Source organism: Dipodomys spectabilis, unplaced genomic scaffold (genome assembly GCF_019054845.1).
Source record: "Dipodomys spectabilis isolate Male_0828 unplaced genomic scaffold, ASM1905484v1 ptg000085l, whole genome shotgun sequence".
Lineage (NCBI taxonomy): Eukaryota > Metazoa > Chordata > Mammalia > Rodentia > Heteromyidae > Dipodomys > Dipodomys spectabilis.
The window spans coordinates 382,386-399,019 of NW_024870762.1; the positions used below are offsets into that span (position 1 = coordinate 382,386).

Here is a 16,634-nt window from a genome sequence, read left to right on the forward strand (position 1 = left end):
AGGGCCCAGTGGCCAGTCACTGTCCCTCCTATAGCAGAACCCTTAGTAGGAAGGTAATCGTCATTGTCTCAATGGCCTAGAGCCAATCTCAGCTTATGCCTGTCCAGCTGCAGAGGCCAGAGGGACTGACTCAAATCTAGATTGCGTCAGATGGCTCAACTGCTCTGTCCCTAAGGTGATCTGCCCTGCTGAGGAGAAGATACACCTAAACCACAACGAGCTAGAACTCAACGGCCTTAGCTAGAGAGCCAGGTTTGGAGTTCCAAGAAGCCCAAGAGAAAAGGAAAACTTAGTCCCCTTCCCTTCAGCTTCTTGTTTGCAGGCCTAGGCCACGCCAACAGATTTGGAAAATAGCAATTCCATAATTCGCACTTCTTTTCTACCAAGCACAGAGCAGCCATAGTGCCTGGACCTGTGCTTATGTTGTTCTTCTGCCTGGAAGGCCCTCTTCTCCCCACCTCCTCCAACACAGCCTTCCGAGGCTGAGGACTGACGGATGGACTCACTGGAATCCCGCATCTTAGACTATGGAGGCTTGATGACAAATATAGTTAGAGAGCTATGAAGCATGATGGTAGCCATGTGAAGGTCTGTCCTATGAGGCTCTTGATTTTGTGTGCATTTGGAAGTTTCCAGAATAAAAAGGGTTTTTTAGTTCTTTTTAAATTTATTTTTATATTTTACATGAAAAAATTATTTAAAACCCCTATGTAAACACACACACACACACACACACACACACACACACACCCCTATGCAGCCACAAAACCCAGGTGAATCCCAACTTTGGGCTGAGGCTTGTAACTTGTAAGTCATGGGCACACCCCTGCCCGGCCAGACTCCACTGGCTCCATGCTGTTACCCCAGGGGGCAAGGTGACTCACCCTGCAGTCTTCTGTACTTCGTTTCACAGGTGATTGATTGTCTCTTTAACTTCATGGCAGAAAAGGAGCGGAAAGGAAGGCTACTCCCATTTTGTAAGGAGTCACTTTGTAACAACCCCCTGTTTCCCCAGCCCAGGGCTGGGCAAGCACCTGGGCATCTCACAGACACATGATTAAAAGTAGAAATGGGCCAGGTGCCAGTGGCTCACACCTGTAATCCTAGCTACTCAGGAGGCTGAGATCTGAGAATTGCAATTCAAAGCCAGCCTGGGCAGGAAAGTCCAGGAGACTCTCATCTCTAAGAAACCACCGGAAGACTGGAAGTGGCACTGGGGCTCAAAGTGGTAGAATACTAGCCCTAAGTGCAAAAGCTCAGGGACAGATCCCAGGCCCTGAGTTTAAGCCCCACAGGGCTCATGGACTAAGCACCAACATAACCACCTGATGAGTTACTAACAGCAGAGCCAAGTGGAAAGAATCAGGACACAATTGTTCATATATGTAACATAGTCTCACACTACAGAAACTGGCTTAAAAAAAGACATATCAAAATGTGTTTCTCTGTAGATAGGGGATTATTAGGACTTGGTTCTCTCTTTAATGTAATTTCATTGTTGTTAGGGTGTTGTGGGGGGGGGGGGTCACCATTTTGTAAGTCAGGTAACAAGTGCAATTCTTTTCCGACAATGTCGCCCCTTCCTTTGCTTTCCTTCAGTTTCCCCCATCCCGTCCCTGCCCACAAGTGTCATAGCTCCTTTTTCACATAGTGTCTGCTGAGCACCAGTGCCTGCATTTGCTCCTCCTTCCTCCCTCCATTTCTGCAGGGCTTTTTTTCCTTAAATTGCACTTTCAAAATCTGGTCTGGTCATCATCTCTAAAGGGGAGTCAGCACATAGTAGCTATTCTCAGCTTTGTAGGTCATGCAGCCCGCAGCCCATTTACTCCATTCTCAGCTGCCAAAACATGAAAGCAGCCATAGACAAGATGCAAATGGACAGCTGTGGCTATGTACCAATAAAACTTTATTTAAAGAACCGGGCAGTGCTCTGGATTTGCTTGTGACCACCCATGATTTGCCATTCTCTGATATATCACTGAGTGTGTGTGTGTGTGTGTGTGTGTGTGTGTGTGTGTGTGTGTGTGTGTGTGTGTGTGTGTGTGTGTCTGCGTTTCTGGGTGCCTGTGTGTCTGTCCCAGTCCTGGGGCTTGAACTCAGGCCTGGGCATTGTCCCTGAGCTTTTGTGTTCAGTATTAATGCTCTGTCACTTAAACCAACAGCTCCACTTCCAGCTTTTTGCTGGTCAATTGGAGGTGAGTCTCACAGACTTTCTTGCTTAGGCTGGCTTCAAACTGTGATCCTTAGATCTCAGCCTCCTGATTAGCTAGAATTATAGGTATGCGCCACTGGTGTCTGGCATTGTGTCACTTTATAATCAGGAAAATATATTGTTTAAAATAATACTATTTAGCCATAAAATCCAAACTGAGCATAGTGATCATGCCTGTAATCTCAGTTACTCAAGAAGCAAAGATCAAAAGGATCACCACTTGAGGCAACAGCTGAGGGGAAAGCCAGTGAGGTTCATTACGGCATAACCATCCAGGCATACTGGACCATATCCATAACCCCAGCTGTGCATGAGGAATATCTTTCTACTAGAAATAGAAAGATAGCTATCTGAGGCCAGCCTGGACTGAAGGGCAAGATCCTATCTCAAAAATAACTAGAGCAAAAAGGTCTTGGGATATGACTCAAATGATAGAATGCTTGCCCAGCAAGCACAAGGCCTTCAGTTCAAAACCCTGTAATCCTTATCCCCCACCCCAAAGAAAAGCCAGATGCTCGTAGCTCATGCCTCTAACTCTAGCTACTTAAGAGACAGATCTGAGGATCACAGTTCCAGGCCTGCTTGGCCAAAAAGTTCATGAGAACCCTTTTCAACCAAACTGGACAAGGTTTTCCTACCTTTGTGAGAAATGTAAATGGAAGATCACAATCCAGGTACCTGCTGAGAACCTAGTTCAAAAATAATCAAGTACAAGGTCATGTCGAAAATGAGCTTTACAACATTGATGCGGGCGGGGGAGGGGGGGGAGGGTTGGGGGGGAGGGGGGAGGTAGGGAAGGGATGTGAAGGGTAAACAAAGGAGGAGGCTGCAATGCTTGATAAGAAATGTACGCATTATCCTGCCCATGTAATTGTAACCCCTCTGCACAGTATGTTCACAAAAAACAAATTAAATTAAATTAAAAAAATAATAATAATCAGTGCTGTTGGCACAGCAAGCCTAAGCCTCTGGATTCAATTCTTAATACCACCAAAAAATAAAAAATAAAATAAAAGAATACTTAGTTGCATGCTCAGTAGATCACATCGCATTATACAACTGAAATCAAGCCAGGCAACAGTGGCTACTCAGAAGGCTGAGATCTGAGGATTGCAGTTCAAAACCAGCCCTGGCAGGAAAGTCCGTGTGACTCTTACCTCCAATTAACTACCAGAAAACCGGAAGTGGCACTGTGATTCAGGTGGGAGAATGCTCACCTTGAGCTGAAAAGCTCAAGGGCAGCGCCCAGGCTCAGAGTTCAAGCCCCATGGCCAACCATAAATAAATAAATAATACAAAACAAAATCAAAACTCACAAATTAGACCATTTAAGGATAAAAAATTCTACACTTGCGTGATAGCTATGCGAATTCAAATGTTCTCTCTCTCGTTAAGCCTAATAATTTTCACTGACATCGATTTTTCTCTTATGTCCCTTAATAAGGTTTTATACTATATTAAAGATCGCTCCAAAATCTTTACTTTTAAACATAATGTTGGGCGAACAGAAAAAGTAACCTTTTTCTTTCTTGTTCTTTTTCTTTGCTTTTTTCCTTCAGGTTTTCTGAAGCAAAGGCCCTGGGAGAAAGCATCAATGAAGCACGGAGTAAAATCGGTGAGCCTCCCTCCTCGTCCCATTCTCCTGGGGAAAACCGGGTCACCCTGTGCAAATGCTCCCCAACCCCCTCCCTGGCCAGCGAGGTCTGCTTCGAGAGGCGGTCCTGCCAAGGAGGCTGCTTTGACAGGGCCTCCAGCCATGCCACAGCCGTCAGGAAAAGCACTTGCTTTCCTCTTGCTTTCTTCTGGTCTTCGTGTGGGCTTGAGTTCAAGCATCCCAAACAGGACATTTTCCTTTGCCCTGATGCTTTTCAACGACAGCTCCGGCTGCCCTAGCCATGCAAGCGGGTTCACCGGGTCATACTTGCAAGTGCTGTGGAACGCTCTTGCACCTCCTAACGCGCATGCATCTCAAATGAGGCGCAAAGTGAAAGCTATGTGCAGCGTCAGTTCCATTCAAATGCCAATAGGAGGAACAGAAAGGGGGGAAAGAATGTCCAGGGGCTGTCTACAGTGCCCCCACTCCACGCGTATTCTGGAAAGGGCAGCAGACTCGGGATACTAGTGCTGGAGGTGGGTGTGCTCAAAGCTTTTGCAAAGGGAGAAGGAAATGTTTCTCTTTTCCCAAGCTAGGAAACACAATAGACACCCATCTCCCAGCACCCCCCCAAACCTCAAAATGGGGTACCTTCAGCCTTGGCCTCTTATGTCCCAGCGATCAAGGGTTGCCTGTTCCCAGCTGGCTCCCTTTCCCCTCACCCCTCCACAGGGAGGAGAGCACAGAAGCCCCTGTGCGGTGTCCGCCTCGGACTTCTGTGTGCACCTCTCTGCCACTGAGGCAGAAAGGGCTGAGCACCAGACCCCGAGTGCGCCAAGCCACCACACCAAGAACCCCGTGACTCATCTTGTGGCTCTTAAGTTTAGGCCCAGGGTCTCCTGTAGGGAGCATGTTCTTGTGTGACCTCTCACCTCTAGTTGAACAGTGCCGCCTTCCATGATTTTGGCAGTGCCAGCCTCCACACCTGCCACGGCAGTAACCACAGGACTTCTGTGTCACTTTGCAGGGTGGCAGCCTTTTGTGTTTTGTCTCGAAACATAGCCTTTTTTTTTTTAACGTACGGAGGTTTGAACACAGTGTCTCTCTAGGCCGATGCTCAACCACTTGAGCCATGCCTCCCGCCCTGCATGTTGCTGGCTATTTTAGAGATGGAGTCAAATGAACTTTTCTAATCCAAGCTGAGCCCAGAGCCATAGTCTTCTAGATCTCAGCCTCCTGAGTAGCTTGGATAATAGGCAGGAGCCACCCACGCCAGGAAGGAAATGCCTCTTATCAATACTCCAAAATTACAGTCTTTACTAGAGTCACTATTGCTGCCTCTTCTTTGATCTTTATATTAAAGTTCGTAGGTATTTTATTTTTTTTTTCCGTAGGTATTTTATATGAGAAAAAGGTTTTAAGGTTTTTTTTTTTGTTTTGGGTCCGGTTGTGGGGCCTGAACTCTGGGCCTGGGCACTGTCTCTCAGCTCTTCAGCTGAAGGCTAGCGCTCTACCACTTGAGAGCCATAGCGCCACTTCCGGCTTTTTTCTTTTTGCTTATGTGCTCCTGAGGAATCGAACCCAGGTCCTCAGGCATGCAAGGCAAGCGCTCTACCACTGAGCCACCTTCCCAGCCCCAGGTTTTAAGTTTTTGACCCTGTATCCTAATGGGTTTCTCTTAAAGTCTACGTGTCTTACTGGAAACACTTAAAATTGTTCTAAAGAAGGGTTCATCGTCTTCGGACTTGCAGGGTGCTGACACATAGGAAAAGAGTGTAAGCCTGCTTCTTAGCCTATTTCCCCTAAAGTGTGGAAAGGCGGATGGCAGAGATGGGGTGTCCTGAAATGATCCCCATAGTTTATCCAATAAAGAAGTCAAGTCCAGGACACTTCTGCCTTCACAGGACCAGGGCTTCAAGTGGGAAAGCAGGTGCTGTGCAGAACATATAGTCTGAGACCATAGCAGTGGGTTCTACCTGGCACAAGCCATGTGGAACTGAAGGAGGGAGGGAGGGAGGGAGGGAGGGAAGGAGGGAGGAAGGGAGGGAGGGAGGGAAGAGAGGAAAATGGGAGGCAGATTCCAGTTGCTGCAGCCGTTGGTCAGCACCGTTTTCCTTGGAGGGATCAAATGACCATCTTTACCCCCAAAAGAATAAGGCAGAAAGTTGCTTCCCCCCAAGTAATATAAGGTTATACTCTTTAAAAAAAAATTATCTAAGGCTGAGGATATGGCTCAGTGGTAGTGTTAGCATGTGCAAGGCCATAGGTTCTGTCCCCAATACTTAAAAAAAAATCTAACTCAATCAAAATCAAACTGTGGCAGCATTAATGAAATACACTAATTAGTAATGGAAGGCAAGCCTGCGCCAATATACATGGTTTTTCAATCTGTATGCAAGGGATCATAGTCACAAATATGATAAACTCTGCATTCTGTGGTGCAGTAATGTATTCTGGTGGATTTAGCTTGCCATGTTCAAGGCTAGGCAGGTCAGAAAGTGCCAAAGAGCAATGTAGACTGTGTGCCTGGGTCAGATGCCCACAGTGAAGGGAGGGAAGGCCGCTCTCGACCTGCCAGAAAAGATGTCTTTGTAACTTATATCAAAAGCCCTGGGCAAGTTAAACATTGGTTTTCTTTATTAAATAGTGAGTATAGTTTACCTCAATATTGAGATTTGAGCTTCTGGGCTACTGGGAAAGAGGCTGGATCTGTAGCATTAATAAAGCCAATGTTTGAGCCAGGCACTGGTGGCTCACGCCTGTAATCCTAGCTACTCAGGAGGCTGAGATCTGAGTATCATGGTTCAAAGCCAACCTGAGCAGAAAAGTCTGTGGGATTCTTGTCTTCAAGTGGTAGAGCACCAGCCTTGAGCAAAAAAAAAAAATACTAAGGGACAGTGCCCAAACCCTGAGTTCAAGCCCTAGTGCTGGCGCACGCGCGCGCGCACACACACACACACACACACACACACACACAACCATCCTATTATTTCCTTTTCTTTGAAGAAGCCAACCCAACCAGGTAGATAAACTCTCTTATCAAACTCCTATTCATCCTTTCTCATCACCCATGTATGTCAAGAATAAATTGAAGCCAGGCACTGGTGGCTCATGCCTGTAATCCTAACCTACTCAGGAGGCTGAGATCTGAGAATCGCGGTTCAAAGCCAGCCCAGGCAGGAACGTGCATGAGACTCTTATCTCCAATTAACCACCAGAAAACCAGAAGTGGCGCTGTGGCTCAAGTGGTAGAGTGCTCACTTTGAGCTGAAGAGCTGAGGGACAGTGCTCAGGTCCAGAGTTCAAGACCCACGACTCACAAAAAAAAAAAAAGGAAGGAAGGAAGGAAAGGAGGGAGGGAGGGAAGAAGGGAAGAAGGAAAGAAGGGAAGAGAAAGAAAGAAAAATCCAAGCATGCTTGTTGCTGTTGGAGAGCCATTGTGACTAGCTTTTGGGGAAAGCTGTAGGTAGCTCGTTCACGCGGCTGTGGTTTGAACACATTCATATACACAACACTGCCATCCGGGAGGCCTCAGATTGTGCCCTGGAGCCCAAACTCTGGGAAAGAAGTAGGCACTTAGTGGCCGTTGCCCACAGCACACATTCTTCACTTGCTGCAGTTCATCTCTCTTCCCACAACAGTGTTTAGCCAGCCTTGTCTTTGGCAAAAGACAAAGGCAATAAATGGTTGTTCCTTGGCATAAGGCCCAGGCTAAACCAGCCAGGAACCAGCCGCTTCTGGAGGCAGGTGGAAGAGTTGACAGACACCTCTTCTTGGCACCTCTTCTCCCCTCCCCAGACCCCCTGGGCCTAAATGGAAACTGACATCCTCACGGAGGCTGCATAGAGATTTCACGCATAGGCTGCCTGGCTATCAATGCAACGATGATAGAGAGTGACCTAGAAGGAACTGGTGATATGTGTGAAGAAAAACGACAAACACCTGAAACACTAGCAAAATATTCTAGAAGTGTTTGTCCCTCCGTTCCAATTTCAAAGTAGGATTTCAACCCGACACTTGAGCAACGCCCTTTTAAAATATTTCCCTGGCCCGGGAGATTGGGGAAATCACTTCCTGTAATTGAGTCTCCATCCACAGAATCAATAGGACACTATTTCCCCTATCTTTTCTGTTTTGTGCATGCTCGATACTGAAGTGTGCACTTGAGGTCTCCTTTTGTACCTAACCCCTGCATGAGAGCTTCTAGAATCTTCTAGTTCATTCCCCTACGTGATAGCAACATGAGACAGGGATATCCTTTGGCCTCGCTTGGTCACCAAATCCAAATATCGAGGACACATTTCATTGCATACTTAGTCTGTGAAGACTTGCCTACACTGTCTCATGAAGTTCCACACTGGCTGCATATCCCTAATCTGTAAGTCTGAAGTCCACATTGCTGCAAAATCTAAACTCATGTCATGTTGTGTGGTGAATTGTGGGGTTTGCTTTGGGGAAGTTTCACCAGCACTGTCCACAGACATACTTCAGAGTCGGAGGTGGTTTGGCTGCACACCTTTCAAGTAGGGAATTCTTAGCCGGTGTCATCGCATCATGGATTCTGCCATTTGCTTAACACAGTGACTTACAAGTGCATTTTACCGTCCCACTTGGACATTCTTCACTTATTATAGAGTCTGTAATGGAGCTTGGTCCTATGGTTGTTGTAGTCTTAAGATTCTATGAAATAATGATATGCCTATTATTCTATAGACTTTCTGAAATGGAGTTCAGTGAAGTGACCTAGTAAATGACCAAACTGAAATTCAAATCCAGATCTAGCGCATATGTCTGTAACGCTAGCTGCTCAGAAAGCTGAGATCTGAGGGTCAGAGTTTAAAATCATCCCAGGCAGGAAAGTCTGTGAAGCTTTTATCTCTAATTAACAACCAAAAAGCTGGAAAAGGAGCTGTCGCTCAAGTGGTCAAGTGTGAGCCTTGATCTTTTTAGCTCAAGTGCCAGTAGTGGTACAAGAAAGTGAGAGAAAGAGAGGGAGAGACAGAGACAGAGACAGAGACAGAGGTAGCAAGTCAGAGACAGAGACAGAAAGTTTAAGTACAGGTGTTTCTGCTATAATGAAATGAATACAAAAAGGACACCCTAAAAAATAACACTGATCTTGGGGAAATTTTTTTTTTGGGTCCGGTCATGGGGCCTGAACTCTGGGCCTAGGCGCTGTCCCTCAGCTCTTCAGCTCAAGGCTAGCGCTCTACCACTTGAGCCACAGCACCACTTCCGGCTTTTTTTTCCTTTTGCTTATGTGGTGCTGAGGAGTCGCACCCAGGGCCTCTGGCATGCAAGGCAAGCGCTCTACCACTGAGACACCTTCCCAGCCCCATGATCTTGGGGAAATTAAGATTAGGAAATGCCTCTTAAAAGTCCATGCTACTGTGTAACTAGAATTACAGTTACCATCCTGATAATAATAATAATGGCCTAAGTCCACGTGTTAGATGCTAACACACAAGGAAACATCAGGCTTTTCCCACAACACACAAGGCCCTAGATTTGATCCAGAGCACCACAATGGGAAGGAAGGGAGCTAGGGAGGAAGGGAGAGAAAGAAGAGGTAGGGAGGGCAAGGGAAGGGAAGGAAGAGAGGAAAGAGAAGAAAAGAAAGAGAAAAGGAAGGAAGGAAGGAAGGAGAGAGGGAAGAAAGGAGGGAAGAAAAGAAAGAAAAGGAAAGAAAGAAGAGGAGCTACTATTAGCATTGTAAAGAAATACCTATAAGTTAGTGTTAGAAACAGGAGAAGGAACAATTACTCTTCAATTAGTTTGAAAGCATATGTAATCATGTGAAAGGTCATCTTGTCAATAGCATGTTCAGATGGAAGTAGATCCTAGGAATGTTGAGGCATCTCTCAGAGATGACTCGGGGTGTCTCATGGAGCATGGATGATTTCCTGAGGTCCCTTCTGTAATGGTTTCGATGTCCCTGAAATCACAGGGTGTTCCAAGACACGCCGTTATCTGAGTGACAGCACATAACTACTGTGACAGATACCCTCATGAAATTGATTGCATCTTTTGCTGTCATCCTTTGGAGCTCAAACAGAGCCATGATTTGATATAAGCCAGAGGGCTGGAGAACACTCACTGACAAGAGGTACCCCTGGAATTGTCATGTAGAGAGGAAGAAGTAAGGATGGGCTGGCAAGTTGGCAAATGAAGATGGATGGCTGTCTCCTGTGATTCCCCGCAAAGTAGTCTTACCTTGGTGAGTGAACCCTGAACCTGCCCAAAGCCCATATCAACCACACTGTAGGCCAGACAACAATTTATTAATACATCATGCACAGTGTGGCTAGTATAGTCAGGGTCTTTGAACCACCTCTATCCAGGGCACCTCCTTCCAGGGAATATAAAACTAGATTCGTGAATGTAGGGCTGACAAGTAGACATCTCCAGGCACAGAGGGAATAGACACAAAAAGAAGTCAAGAATTTGGAAAGACAGGCATCCACTGTCCACAGGAAAAGCAACCCTCCATCAGTTATCATCTGTGCATCTTCTCTCCCAACCTTGACCCTCAACTTAACTAGCTGCCTTTGGGACACAGTACCCTTCCCCCGGGGTTTCTTCTTACTCAGCCATTTATGATTTACCCCTCCTGCCTGCTTCTCCAAGATGAACCCCAAGTCACTCAACCTAGCATTTGGATCATAATCCTTAGTTAGGCTCTTTGGATTGTTGGAAACAGAAACCTAGTTGCACCGACCCAGACTCAGGATGGATGACGGGGTGACAGAACTCTCCTGAGGACAAAGTAGTGGGATCCAGGCTCCTTCAACTGGAGCCATCAAGAGCCGCAGGCCCAACATCAGGGTGCCCCTTCCCAGGCCGCCCTCCGAGCAGCTCTTACAACCTGCTGACCGTGCTTGGGTCTGCCCTGGCCACAGCTTTATGGAAAGGATCTTTTATCATTAAGTGTCCAAGGTTAAGGAGCTCATTATTTGTGTATTTATCAGCTCAAAGGCATGAGAAAGAAGTTGACTAGTCCATCTAACATTTTCAAAGCCTCCAGGACTGCAGCTGCCAAAGGGCTTTTACAAAATCAGAAACCTCCCAGTCAGATGGCAGTGGCTGAGGGAGGAAAACAGGTCTGATGTGTCAGAGAGTAGTGGCCTGGCTGGCTAAGGTTGTGACAGAGAAGGCAGGAAAGGGCAGGGCGGGCGGGTGATTGACATCTAGAACTTCCTTCTTGTGCGCTCACAGAGCTGTGGGAAGGATTTTACTCCCTAACTCTTACAAGGTGACACCAATTTCTGAATCTTCTGATTTCCAAAGATGCTCCTCCCCGTAGCCCCTTTGTTTTGCCAAAGAAAGTGACCAGTCTTTGTTGGGCCTTCTGCCAATTCCAGGGGTTTTTATTATTTTTATGAAGCCAAATCCACTGAACTTTGTTTTCTATGCTTCCCTGTGACAATAATAAAAGGGTTGTTCACTGCCGAGAATATGTTACTTTCCTAAATATTCTTTTTTTTTTTTTTTGGGTCCGGTCGTGGGGCCTGAACTCTGGGCATGGGCGCTGTCCCTCAGCTCTTCAGCTCAAGGCTAGTGCTCTACCACTTGAGCCACAGCGCCACTTCCGGCTTTTTTCTTTTTTCTTATGTGGTGCTGAGGAATCGAACCCAGGACCTCAGGCATGCAAGGCAAGCACTCTACCACTGAGCCACCTTCCCAGCCCCCTAAATATTCTTGTAGGTTTTCTATTGTTGCAGGTTTTTGTTTACATTCATTTAGGATTTATTATGGAATATGATATAAGCAGAGGCTCTAAGTTGAGTCTTTTTCAAATGGTCAATTTTCCCAATACCTACTTCATTTTCATGAAATGCCTTGAAATGTTTTCTCCTTCGTAGGAGAATCATTTCATCTTTTCAAAAGGCTGCTGATACATTCTAATCTGAGCACAGCAGTGAGGTGCATCCTTGACATGATAATTCTCATCTGGGATTTCAAAAAACAACTTTTCCAGTGGCTGCTATTATCTATATATCAGAAGCACCCTGCCGAAATGCCAAGCCTGGCTGAGTGCCAGTGGCTCACGCCTATTAACCTAGCTACTCAGGAAGCAAGACTGGAGAATCACAGTTGAAAGCCAGCTAGGATAGAAAAACCCATGAGACTCATCTCCAGTTAACCAGCAAAATGCTGGAAATGGAGCTCTGGCTCAAGTGGTAGAGTGCTAGACTTGAGTGAAAAAGCCAAGTGAGAGTGGGAGGCCCCGTACCAGCACAAAAATTAAATAAAGGAAAAAGAAACTTCAACTGTTAGTAAACCTGGCAGCTGCTGGGGGCCAGGGGTCAGGCACGTCTGTGAGTGGGGTCCGGCGAGAGCACATACAAGTGGCTACACTGGACAGAGGGGTGATGTGCATCCTGGTGAGCCAGACCAGTGACGTGAGGTTTATCACACTCCTCACTACAGCCGCAAGTTCAATGTTGTGAACTTGTAATGAGATCTCTTAGGAGAAGTAGCTCAGTGTCCAGTGTTAGCCATTGCTAACAAGGCTCATGTACTGAGGGACTTGCCCAAACACATGGGTATCCTGGTGCTTAACCTCTGAGTTTGGGTTCTGGGAAAAGACAAATTGTTCTAACCCATGGGTCCCTGGGACTGCTTGTGTACACAAAGTTGATGAATGCCAGCGGTTTGCTGAACTATGTGAACCCCCTTCTTCTGGCATGGTGGTGAGTGTTGAGAGAGTCAGCATCTGGTTTAGTGATCCATGGTAGATGATGAGGTAAGGGCCGTTTGAGTCAATGGAGTAGACAGAAAGACAGGCTGATCAAGCCACTTGCAACAATCCTGTATCTCCTTCCATCCTCTTCTGTGCATTTATAGATTGATGGATGAATGGATGGATGGATGGATGGATGGATGGATGGATGGGTGGATGGTAGATGGATGGATGAATGGAGGATGGATGGCAGATGGACGGATGGATGGATAGATGGATGGACAGATGGTAGATGAATGCAGGATGGATAGACAGACAGACAGACAGACAGACAGACAGACAGACAGACAGACAGACAGACAGATAGATAGATAGATAGATAGATAGATAGATAGATAGATAGATGATGGATGGAGTGAATATGGATAGTGGGTGAGTGAATGGATAGATAATGGGTAGATGGATGGATGGACAGATAGTATGATGGATGGTGGATGGATGGATGGATGGATGGATGGATGGTGGATGGATGGATGGATATTTACAAAGTTATCTTATTTGTTGAATAAATGGGACCACAGTGTGCACATTATTCTGTGCCTGTCTTCTCCCATTTAGCAGTGAGTATGCATCTACAGCTCACTATGTGAGGGATGGTAGGGCTACATGATCTATTGGCCAAATGTTCATAACAAACATTTCACTTTGTTCCAGTTTTTCTCTGTCACAAAGGATGCATGCATTGTGTGTGTGTGTGTGTGTGTGTGTGTGTGTGTGTGTGTATGTGTGTGCACGTACAAATGCAAGTGGTTTGGGGGAGCAGGGCAAGGTGCCAAGAAATAGGATTGGAAGGACCAGGGCATGTTTATTTTTCATTTTCATGAGGGTTCCGGAGTTATCTGCCCCAGGGGTTTCGCTCATTTATATTCCCATCAGCGTGTAACTTGCACTTGCTTGTACACAATAATATCAGCCATTTTAGAGTCTACCAGTTGGAGAGCACAAGTATGGTATTTCATTATGGTTTTAATTTGCATTTCCCTAACAGCTGGCGCAGTTGAATTCTTTGTCATTTATCTCATATTCTTTGCTGATTGGTTGGTTGGATTTCTCCTTTGTAGGAGTTTTTTGTATCCTCTGGATATTGAGCCTTTATCTATGAAATATATAGCAGATGCTGTCTTGCTGTCACTTGTTTTAATTTTCTCTTAGGATTTTTGGAAGTACCCTAGGAGAGTTGTTTTTCCCTGTTGTTTTTGTAAAACTTTAGATAAAACTGGTTTATCTGCTTTTCTCTCTTATTTGTTTGTTTGTTTTTGCTGGTCCTGGGGCTTGAACTTTGGCCCTGTGCGGGGTCCTTGCATTTTTGTGATCAAGGTTAGTCTCTACGACTTGAGCCACAGCTCCACTGCCGGCTTTTTTATATGTGGTTAATTAAAGATAAGTGTCTCACTGATTTTCTTACCTAGTCTGGCTTTGAACTGCAATCCTCAGATCTCAGCCTCCTAAGTAGCTAGGATTACAAGTGTAAGCCACCGGTTCCTGGCTGCTCTTGTCTTTTTGAAGCTGTTTTGAGTCATTGACTATACCTAACCATCATACTTCCACAGGAGAATACATAAGTTATACATAAGTATAACTGCACAGATTGTCAGGAAATCATGATTGTCAAGAAGGAGCACTTGCAGAGGTGAATTTGATTGAAGCACGTAATAGGAATGTATGGAAATATCACAATGAAACCCCTTTGTACAATTAGTGTACTCTATTTGAAAATGTAACTGAAAGTACTAACATAAAATCTTACTCAAAGAAACTCAAAGTTACTCCAAGAAATCCTACCTAGATGAAGCTCTATAAAAATTGCTAAAAAAAAAAAACCTAATAAAGACAAATAAAAAAGCCAGGAAGAGGCTACAGTAACAACTACAGGGCATGTGATACTACACACACAGAAGGAAGTAGAAAAACATTTTTAAAGAATTTCTTAACTAGCCAGGTGCTGGTAGCTCACACCTGTAATCCTAGCTACTCAGGAGGCTGAGAGCTGGGGATCATAGCTCAAAGCCAGCCCAGGAAGACTTTTATCTCCAATGAACATCAGAAAATTGAAAGTGGCACTTTGTCTCAAAGTGATTGAGTGCTAGCCTTTATCAAAAGAGCTGAGGAACAGCATCCAGGCCCTGAGTTCAAGACCCACAACCAACAACAACAAAAAAAAAATGCTCTTCCACCAAGGGAATATTAAACACCTCAGCTATATTTGTGTGTGTGTATAGGTGCCAGGTTTTGAAAAGTCACTTGGCTTTCTTGCTCATAGCTAGTACTCTACCACTTGAGCCATGCCTCTAGTCTGACACTTTCCTGATTGGTTGGAGATAGAGTCTCATAGACTTTTCTGCTCAGACTGGCTTCAGACTGTGATCCTCCAGGTCCCAGTCTCCTGAGTAGCTAGGATTATAGACGTGAGCCATTGTACAATACCCAGCTCTCAGCTGTAATTTTGAAATGAATCTTAGGTAATACACAGATAATTCTGTAGAAAGGGTGGCTTCAGGCAGTTCTGTGTGCATTGAAGGTAAAAGGTGTGTTGAATACAGTAAGAACATTTGCCTCCATATTGGCAGGAAATTGAGGGCTTAGGCAGAAACTCCAGGCCTTAGATTTATCCATTCAGAAATTATTGTTCGTCTATTAAACAAACACAGATCCATAGGACAGACTGGTTTAGAATGGGGACAGGAAGGCCTCTGGGATTGTACCACAGAACCCCTAAGAAACCAGACAGTGGTGGCTTGTCAATCAGGTCTTGAAATGTCCTACAAAAATATCATGGGGAGCTTAACCAGAAGCAGTCATGCTGCGGCCATTTTCCCATCTATGGTGAGCCCGAGTCTCACGAGTATGCTTTGCAAGATTTTCGAGTCCTACATATAGACAGGCTGATTATCCTCCAGCCTCTGTGCATGTAACAGCATTGCCACAGCATCCCTGAGGTCCTGGAAACCTTGCTCTAGCTTCTTCCATTGCTGCAGGGTCCTGCCTGCCTATCTGCAGAGTGAGTGAACCGGGCCACAGGCCCCAGGCCTGACCACAGTGCTCTGTTTGCATTGCTGGAGGATAAGACTTAGAAATAGAGACCCTCAATCCACCTCAAGTGTTTATCCTCAGAGCAACACACCCGCCCTGCCCGAGCTGTTTCCATGGAGATGAGAAAAAAAGTCAAGCTTCTGATGTTACAGCTTCATTCCCAAGGTGGCACTCCAAAGGGAGAAACTGAGGCAGCAAGAAAAAATAGTTCACTCCACCATGCACAGTGTCATCCACGGTCTGGGTCATCTGGCTTCTATTAGAAGAGCAAAAGAAGGGGCTGCTACCACTTACCCCCATCTGCCAAGCTAAAAAACAAACCAGACCCCCAAAACACCAGCCAGGAGGCCTCTAAGAAATCAGGCCCCAGACCAAACTAGAATGCTTCATTTCCTCTCCTCTTACTGCTGACTTTGGTCCCAAAGAATTAGCTCTGTTGGTAAGAGAATATATTAAACTGTGGGTAGTGATAATGTTTTTCAGACCAGGGGAATGAAGAACAAAAAAAAAAAAAGAAGAAGAAAGGGTAGAGCAGACGCTGGCAGAGCCGCTCCCGTGTGAGCGTGCACAAGCCAGTGTGACTTCATCTCCTACCGCCTCCTGCGCTTATCACAGAGCATGGGGCGCAGGCTGGGGCCACAGGACCAGCATACCCCAACAGGCCCCCACCAGTGGCTAGACCGTGCTGCCTGAATTAAAGAGTAAAATGATGGAGCTGGGAAGGTGTCTCAGCGGTAGAGTGCTTGCCTGGCAGGCATGAAGCCCGGGGTTCAATTCCTCAGTACCACATACACAGAAAAGGCCGGAAGTGGCACTGTGGCTCAAGTAATAGAGCACTAGCCTTAAGCAAAAGAAGCTCAGGGGCAGTGCCAAGGCCCTGAGTTCAAGCCCCAGGACTGGCAAAAAAAAAAGAGGTAAAATAAAGTGAGTTGAGAAAGTACAGGGGTACCCCTGAGAGCCTGCTGACCTCACCAACAGAGCACAGCCCCGTAAGGAATTAGGGGTGTTCTGCCAGCCATGCAGATGCTCGGGTCTTTTAACGGCACGCACAGGAT

At 45.9% G+C, this 16,634-nt stretch overlaps 1 protein-coding gene across 1 annotated transcript in view; it reads left to right on the forward strand.

The window, feature by feature from the left end:
- LOC122111138 (kinesin-like protein KIF6) overlaps window positions 1–16,634 on the forward strand; it is a 114,901-nt gene that overhangs the window by 64,243 nt on the left and 34,024 nt on the right. The window contains exon 3 of the mRNA XM_042683873.1: window positions 3,772–3,827. Within this exon, the coding sequence (XP_042539807.1) occupies window positions 3,772–3,827 (56 nt within the window). The remainder of the gene's footprint in view (window positions 1–3,771; window positions 3,828–16,634) is intronic.